Consider the following 8538-nt stretch of genomic DNA (forward strand, 5'->3'; position numbering starts at 1 on the left):
AGTATTGAATCTAATGTGCAATCCTATTGTATTGATGTGGATTGATGGAGATAGTAGTACCTTACACAGAATGAAATAATCTAAATATTATATTAGTTATATATTATATATAGAGTTATACACACACACATCAGTCTGTGAGGCCTGTTAATGTAAAAATAATTGTTATATGATTTTATGTGAAAACTTTCACTTTGAAATGAACTTTTGCTAATTTGAAACCACACCACATAGAAGTTTGTTTGCCAACATGCAAGATAAGCGTAATACATCTCAAGCTCAATGGAAACTTAACCCATAGAGGAATGCAGGAATGACAACCATGACAAGGATTTTACGTTTCTTGTTCTTTGAATACTAAATCATATCATATTAAACAGCCTTTATTGTACACTAATGCACACACATTTATATACTCATTGATATATAGGGCTTTCGTTCAGTGTTATTAATCCATCTATTGGCAGTGAGTAGAGGAATTATGCATAATCGCAAGAAGCATGCAATATTCTTTACCCAAGGTCAGGCTCTAACTAGTGACTCTGAAATGCCTGAAAGTTGTACTATTGTGTTTGTGATTATAATTTTATACAAAAAATTTCCCCCTATATATCATTATGGAACATTTTTAATAAAATCATAATCACAAATGCATTATTACAACTTTCAGGCATTCCAAAGTTTTAATACTGTATTTGTGATTATGATTTTATTACAAGTGTTCCCCTATATATCATTATGGAACAAAAACATTATATAAACAGTATGTACTTATTTATTTAATTATTGATTTTATGATCTAGATATGTATGTGCATATGTATAACATCAGTTTAGGTCTGGATTTGCTTATCAGTTAAATCTGAGGATGGTATGCACTGCCCTTGCACTCACACACAAGTAAAATTGCTCTGGGAGAATAGCTGACTAAGACCTGTTAGAAGTATGCTTGTATGGTACATTATCAGTCACCTCATTATATAAATAGGCTAAAGGCATGACAGGATGACAGACCTCAGAATTTTTTGAGGTGCAAGTGAAAAATCCTACACAAACAGGAACAGAAATAACATTAAGTATTATTTTTTTAATTTAATTATATTGTGCATTTTGTATAAAAACATTATTTGTTTTGTGACCTTTGCTCTGTGTATGCATACCTTCTTGCTCTTATCTAGAAGGTCTCCTAACAGAACATCCTCAGCCTGCTGTTTCCTGTTTCCTTTTGTCTTTAGCTATGGGTAATCATGTTTGCAGTATACAGCACACCATTTCAGTGGAGATACAATGATCTCTAGATCCAGAGTATGTGCAGCTTTTCTCCATTTTGTGCTTTGCACAGCCAGTCTAGATCTGAGCCAGATCCAAGGTAAGACAATTATTTATATAATATAGTTATATTATATATTTCCTATATAGTTATATTATCTATCTATCTGTCTGTCTATCTATCTATCTATCTATCTATCTATCTATCTATCTATCTATCTATCTATCTATCTATCTATCTATCTATCTATCTATCTATCTCCTAAGAAATATATTGATGAATTTTATTGCAATAATTACTAATAGTATCATGTGTAAAAGATTGCTTTTAGGAGCTTGTATTGGCTTTGTGCATTGTTAAATGGCTTTCATTTGGGGATTTTTCAGTTTATCCAGAAAATGGTGGAATCTCTGAAGTATTTATTGTCCAGCTCATAAACCAATCATACAGCTTCAATGCAACTACTGCTATAGATGTATGCACAAGTCTGGGTGTTAGAATAGCCAGCAGGGCTGAAGTGGAAACAGCGTACCGCAATGGATTACAGACCTGCAGGTACAGTCGCACACATTTATTTAGGATAATGGGTTGACATTTTATAGATAGTCAAATATACTATTTAGGTAAATGAGATGATAAATAAATATTAAGGTTAGTCTTTATTTATGCTTTGCAGATATGGCTGGGTTATGGAGAAAGTTGCTATTATTCCTCGAATTCAGCAAAATAAAAAATGTGGCCAAAATAGATTTGGAGTAATTGTTTGGCGTGCTTCTCCTACACAACTATTTGATGTGTTTTGCTCCAGATCAACAGGTTTATTATACAAAAAAATTATTAATATTGATATTAATATTATTATTATTATTATTATTATTATTAAAAATATATTTCTGTTTATTTGTATTTATAACATTTCTTAAGATTAAATTGCAACTATTTATGAACAGATATTTAGCATATAATGATGAATACTATTAAGATGTGTAGCATGTGTTGCTAAATATGTGTTATATGACCTGCAGGTCAAACTCAAGCAACAACATCCACCACCCTAAATATGACAACGGTGTCTGATGGGAGGACTGATGCTAAAACAACCTCTCCTACATTCTTTCCATCAACTTGGCTTAACAAAAACCTCCTTGGTTCCTCTCTATCACCACAACCCATTTCCCATGGTCCCAACACCTCCTTGATACCTACAACATCTTCTTTCACTGTCACCCCTAAAGCTGCAAAGAGCTCTCAGACATGGCCACCATCTAATACACTACCAAATACTATATACCAGCCCTCCATTTCCTCCACTTTTTCTACTTCCTTCTCTTCTTTTTCTACTTCCGTTTCTTCTTTATCCACCTCATTCTCTTCTTTTTCAACCTCCTTTTCTATTCTTTCTTCTTCACATCCATTCATTAACTCTTCCTTTGTAACTATTTCTTCTAATGAAACAGATGTACAACCTCCTCCTGGAAAAGGATTTTCCTTTGGCGGTAGCCCAATCACAATTGTTTTACACATTTAAAAAATAAATATGTTTGGATTTTCTTGGTGTTCATTAAAATCCTCAGCTGACATTTTGTCTTCCCATCCCCTACAGCAGTGCTCTTGGCATGTGTCATCCTTGCTGTGATGCTCCTGATAATAGCAGGAACAGGAATAATTTGGTATATTAAAACGTAAGTTTAAAACACTATGCTCCCTATGTGACTTCCAATAATTAACTTTCATGGACATCATTGTGCACCTGGACTGGTTTACTGTCTCATGTTTAACTATGTGTCATCTCTTTCAGTAAACGGCCACAGCGTCTTTCTCCATGGGAGAGAATTTGCCACAAGGACATGTTCGAGACTGAGATGTGGAAACACGATGAGCAGCATTTCACTATGCAGAATGACCATAGGAACTTGGGCGATGACACACCTTTCCAGATGGACGATGACACAATATCATTCTAAGAACAGTTCTTTTAGGGATTGGTTGGGATCACAAATCCCTGCTAAATCCTAGCTAAAAGAAAAAAACTAAACTAAACAACCGAAACCCTCATAGAATATGCAATGGTTTTAAATATTATAATGAAAATTGTATTGCTTTTAATGAAATTTGTGATGGTCCCTGTGGGTCTATACTGGTCATTTGTTTGTCGTTCATTGGTAGCATATTATGTCTAGTAGGTACCATAAAGGACCAATAAAACACATTTGGCAACCTGTAGATTGCATGATGAAATCGAATAGACACCTATAGGGACCATTAAAAGATGCATCCAAATGTCAATAAGTTAATGCTTTGGTTTCGATCACACAATAAAATAGAAACCATGGTAACAGCTGATGGTTTGTAATGGTATTTTTTGTAGTGGAAACCTTTTGGTGGTTTATATTGTATTGTTGTTTGTTTGTTTTTGTCTGCAAGGTGGGATGTAATGAGAAGTGGTGGTATGATATAGTGCTGTGTATGACTCCAAAGATTGTAAATATCAGATACTTTAGGTTTAGGCTAAAATTAACAGGGTGAGTTTTGATGTGTCCTAAGTACAGGTGGCACAAATAATCACTTTACATGATGTACACAGATTCATATCTAGAATGAATGTGGTTCTATAAAAATGTATAGGCACACGGACCTAAATGTTTTTTTTTTGTTAGTTTGTTTATTTGTTTTATTGTCTCTTCAGCTTTTTGTTCTCCACCACTTTAGTTTTCACTCTCTGTAACAGTTCTAACTAAATGCTCAGTCATCATACAGAACTGTTAGGAAATACAAAATTTTCCCCTAATCTGTATATTTTCCTATAAAGTGCAATTCAGATATATAAACTGCTTTAATTTAAACCCTTAATAGACAAGTACTTGATCATTCACGGGATGGATTCAAGTCCACACACTCGAGTGCACTGTGTGGCAAATTGTTATTCAGCCCTCAGCCGCGTCAGGCTGGCAGATGACGTCATCATTAAGCGTCAGTGTTTATCATTATTAAGTGGCAGGCTACGTGTGATAAAGAAACCTTGAATAAAGACTTGCATCAAAACAGATGTCAGCAGGTTAGCATGCATTTATTTACAATCAACACGTCTAGAGGGAAATCAAGTACTTCGATTTCTCCTAGTGTCGAGTAATGTGGCGTTTTAAAGGAAATTCGGGTTAAAATGTGTTGTATGTTAATCTCACACATCAAATCACATGCAATGTTTTATTGCTGTGAATTTATGCTGTACTGCAGGGTCTTGAGCACTGAATGAGGTCTCGTGTTTTCTCTGCGTGGTCCTCCTTGTGGAGCTGAGATGGGGCAGCAAATCTCCGGCCAGTCTGTTTTGGGAAAGCTTCCTGAGAAGCTCCTCAGGCATGCAGGATTGGTGCGGGATAGTAGCAGTCTCACATATGAGGAGTTTCTGGCGAACTTAGCAGAGCTGAATGAAGTGTAAGCTGCAGTACTCTCAAAGTAATACAGAAGAATAAATGTGCTATTATTTCATATTACAAGTGTGTATATCTGCTATAATATAAGCTTCATTGATTGGTTGAATCTAACATGGCAAGACTCTCATTTTGTCTTTTGTGCTAATGTATTTTTTTTTTTATATAGTTCCTAATAAAGTCTTATTCTATGTTTATTGTTAGAACTGCTAAGCTGGCAGTTGGCCAACCAAAGCACCTACTCTTCGAAGTTCAGACAGGATCTGATGCGTCTGCTCTGTGGAAAGTGGCTGTGAGGATCGTGTGCACCAAGGTGAACATAACACTTGTCATTCACTCATCATTACTCCATATTTTTTCACAATGTAAGGCATTTCAACTTTAAATTTTAACTTAACACAATGGTGGTTGACTGGTTAAGTGATCAACTGAAGAAAATGAAATTCAGCAGTTTAAATTGTCTTGTAATTTCCTCTTTCAAGTTTTAAAGTGGGGAAAAAACATGCTTTGGTTTGCAGATGAGATTAAATGCTTCATTGAATTAAATGAAGGCATAAAACTTAAGATTTTTGGTTAGACGTGAGCAGCCTTGTATAAATAGCGCACTGATCGAATTGATAAGATTAAAAACAGTAAAGAGGCCTGCTTATTACTGAGCAAATATTTTTAAGCACAAAAGATTTAGATAGTGTAGTTCTTTTGTAGTTCCTAAAAACAGACCTCTACATTTTTGTCACAGTTGAATTGAGCAATCTGACCACACATGGATATACTTTTCCTGTACAAACTACAGTGTGTGCACAACTATTGAGCAAACAGTTCTTTTTTATCATATTTACTCCAAAATCATAAGGATCTAAATAATGTGTGATGGAATTATTTCCATGTGATATATGTGAGGGAGTGTGACTTTAAAATTGAGACGGATTTCACATTCAGGTGTGTATAATTGTTGGGTGAACTTTTTATTCCAGGTAAAAGGAGACAAAAAAATCTAGCTGAATGTAGAAAAAAGTTGAATGTAAAATGAAAACACTTATGGAAACTATAATAGCATTATAAGTTTTCAACACTAAAATGAATCCTCCTAAATTAAAATAGTTTTTTGTATGTTTTCCCCCATATTTCGAGTTAAAATAAGCTCCATGTCTAATCACACGTCATGTAGTTATTTAGTTCCAAAGCAGAGCAGATTTTTTTCCGTGGTTATTTGTGCCTCATGATCAAAAGAACTATTTGTAGGTTTTCTACCTAATTACAGATTAATAAGCAGGATGGCATCGTGGAAGCTTCACGCATTATGAACCTGTATCAGTTTATTCAGCTTTACAAAGACATCACCAGCCAAGCAGCTGAAGTGCTGACAGCAGGGGGCAGTATGGCGAGTTCTTCTAGTTGGGTTTCCTCTGCTTCGTTTTGCCCTGCCAGCATGTGGATGGGCAGGTAGAGTAAACATCATCCCAGACTACCATGAGAAGAAAAAGACAGTAATAAAAGTTTCATAAAGACAGGCCAAGGTTGTATAAATGCTGTATACAGTTGCATTTTTATGTATGGTCTTAATACATATTTTGCATTTCGCTGGCTCTGTAGGTTTGAGCTGGAAGTGAAGTGTGATTTCACTTGCTCTTATACCTCAGAGCTGTAACACTGATGAATATTCTGTAAGAGCACTAATCTGACAATATTTCTATCATCTTTTAAAAAGATTGTGTTTCTAATACTATATTTTTATATGGTTAGTGTGCATGCAGTATAAGTAGTCATTCCATATCATCTAACGTGTTTCATTAATTAATTAAAATATATATAATGAATATAATATTTGATAATTTGCTGTTGAATAAAAGAAATAGAACAATTCAGGGTGTTGTTATGGGAAAATAGTCAGCTTAGGTGTGGTAAGGATCAACCTCAGCTTGTTGTGATAATTCCTTTTATACCGCGTGATCATTTTTACAGGGTGAAGCAGCTGACGGATGAGGAAGAGTGTTGCATCTGTATGGATGGAAAAGCCGATCTTATTCTGCCTTGTGCACACAGCTTTTGCCAGAAATGTATTGATAAGTGGTAAGTACCAAACCTCAGCTCAGGTTTGCTTTTTTTTTGTGCAACTCTTGTTCAGGGAGCAACTCTTGCTTCTTTCTTGTGCATCGTAGGAGTGGTCAGAGTCGAAACTGTCCCATCTGCCGGATCCAGCTGACAGCTGCAAATGAATCATGGGTAATGTCTGACGCACCTACGGAGGAGGACATAGCCGGCTACATTCTCAATCTAGCTGACGATGCTGGCCACCCTCACAGACCTTAATGTAAAGCACTATGTGAATGTTAAACTTACTGTCTCACATTGTTAAGACTCATGTACTGACTGTAAGATTTCCATTTTGAATGATGTTATAAGTTATATAGCGATCTTTGTTGTCTCATTTACAGACGGCAATAACCACTCATTGGGCCTCATTTTTCAAGCTGGGAAGAAACCAAGTTATTTGTAAATCATTCACTTGGGGATTTACAAAAACCTTGGCTAATCATAGAAGTTTGCATCATACAGGAGCTCGTGGATTGTGAATGTACATTTTCATATTAACAACTTAAAAGTAAGAAATCCAAAACAAACCCATAGATTTGGACAAATAATTCTGGCTAGTCATTGAGGATGAAAGAAATACGGCTATGTAAAAGGAGAATGAGTACTAAGAAACCACATTAAGGAGGTGATCTTTTCCCATTTAGATGTTCTTTTCTTGCATTCAGCTCACTGTGAGATTTGACGTTTACGTTGATGCTGAGTTTTGTGGGTGTCACTAAAAGCAAATCATCTGTAACATGAATGCACTTTGCACTTTATGCATGATTTGCATTTATCAACATATCCAGAAGCAGAATGACTGTTTTGCAAATTGTTCATACTGTTTGGCTCATGAAAACACACCCAACACACACTATCAAAAGGTTGACAAATGAGGCCTGTTGTATATTTCTGGGTTGTTTAACTTCACTTTCAAAAGTCATTAGAAAACATTTAGATGTAGAACATTTTTATTATGTGAGATCTGTTGACTACCTGCTGATTTAACTTTTAATCCTATATTAAATGTGTACAGGAAAGTATGAAAAGGAACAGAGGTTCTAACGTCACTATATGGATAAAGGTTTGTGGACAAATGACTAAGATTCGGATGTGGGGTTTTTTTCTCCACATTGGCTGGGAATATGTTTCATCAGATGCTCCAATTTTGTGGTTACAGTTTGGGGAAGAACCACACGTGGCTGAAAAACATAGGAGTCCCAATACTTATACCATATAAGTTATACCATATAGTATATCTTAGCTGGTGATCGTGAAGTGACTGTACAAGTGCATTAGATTTTCTTTTAGTTCTCAGAAGTGTTTCAAATCATTTTTTCAGTTAGGAGGTTGATTACAAGTGTATCTACTGTGAGTTTGGTATAAGGCACCCACAAGCTACTTACATAAAGAGTTCTGAGGAAGAGTTTTCATTGCGTGAGAGGAAAAATGTTTCAGCTAACATAGTTAATTTGCTTGATTAGTTTGTACAATGTGAATAGATTTCTGCCGTTACAGCTACTGAGAAGATTTTAAATGTTTACTTATATAGACACGTGTGTTAGTCATTTTTCTCCTCTCAATTTAGCAGTTAATTCTCTTAAGAAACAGCTGAATAAAAACTATTTCTGGTTTATCACAGGCCATGCATATGATAAGAGCAGCACACTGGATATATCATTTGCTTCACATCCTATTGTAATTATTATAATTGTTAACATTAATAATTAAACATTTTAAATGTTTAAGCATTCGCCAGCTTATGTTG

The 8538-nt window shown here is 35.1% G+C and overlaps 2 protein-coding genes across 3 annotated transcripts; both read left to right on the forward strand.

Moving 5' to 3' along the window:
* The first annotated feature begins 1249 nt into the window (after positions 1–1249).
* lyve1b (lymphatic vessel endothelial hyaluronic receptor 1b) lies at positions 1250–3607 on the forward strand. Of its 2 annotated transcripts, none has more exons than XM_046864054.1 (6): positions 1250–1368; positions 1656–1824; positions 1946–2085; positions 2295–2765; positions 2873–2951; positions 3068–3607. In XM_046864054.1, the coding sequence occupies exons 1-6, from the start codon at positions 1287–1289 to the stop codon at positions 3231–3233; spliced, it is 1107 nt and encodes a 368-aa protein (XP_046720010.1). In that variant the 5' UTR covers positions 1250–1286; the 3' UTR covers positions 3234–3607. The 2 variants fall into 2 exon arrangements, with proteins under 2 accessions (XP_046720010.1, XP_046720011.1); XM_046864055.1 differs by having other exon boundaries at positions 2876–2951.
* Positions 3608–4167: 560 nt separating this feature from the next.
* Positions 4168–8518, forward strand: rnf141 (ring finger protein 141). Its single transcript, XM_046864057.1, has 7 exons — positions 4168–4324; positions 4504–4701; positions 4902–5010; positions 5959–6140; positions 6660–6767; positions 6857–7008; positions 7133–8518. Exons 2-6 carry the CDS (start codon positions 4565–4567, stop codon positions 7005–7007), a joined length of 687 nt encoding a protein of 228 aa, XP_046720013.1. The 5' UTR covers positions 4168–4324; positions 4504–4564; the 3' UTR covers position 7008; positions 7133–8518.
* Positions 8519–8538: the final 20 nt, after the last annotated feature.

This window comes from Silurus meridionalis, chromosome 13, assembly GCF_014805685.1.
Source record: "Silurus meridionalis isolate SWU-2019-XX chromosome 13, ASM1480568v1, whole genome shotgun sequence".
Classification (NCBI taxonomy): Eukaryota; Metazoa; Chordata; class Actinopteri; order Siluriformes; family Siluridae; genus Silurus; species Silurus meridionalis.

What these genes read in the sequence shown, in the direction of transcription:
- lyve1b (XM_046864054.1), top strand. Translation starts at nt 1,287, where the DNA reads ATGATCTCTAGATCCAGAGTATGTGCAGCTTTTCTCCATTTTGTGCTT. An exon ending in AGATCTGAGCCAGATCCAAG is followed by an intron (nt 1,369 to 1,655) that starts GTAAGACAATTA and finishes GGGATTTTTCAG; the next exon opens with TTTATCCAGAAAATGGTGGA. An exon ending in AATGGATTACAGACCTGCAG is followed by an intron (nt 1,825 to 1,945) that starts GTACAGTCGCAC and finishes TATGCTTTGCAG; the next exon opens with ATATGGCTGGGTTATGGAGA.
- rnf141 (XM_046864057.1), top strand. Translation starts at nt 4,565, where the DNA reads ATGGGGCAGCAAATCTCCGGCCAGTCTGTTTTGGGAAAGCTTCCTGAG. An exon ending in GCCAGCATGTGGATGGGCAG is followed by an intron (nt 6,141 to 6,659) that starts GTAGAGTAAACA and finishes TCATTTTTACAG; the next exon opens with GGTGAAGCAGCTGACGGATG. An exon ending in CAGAAATGTATTGATAAGTG is followed by an intron (nt 6,768 to 6,856) that starts GTAAGTACCAAA and finishes TGTGCATCGTAG; the next exon opens with GAGTGGTCAGAGTCGAAACT.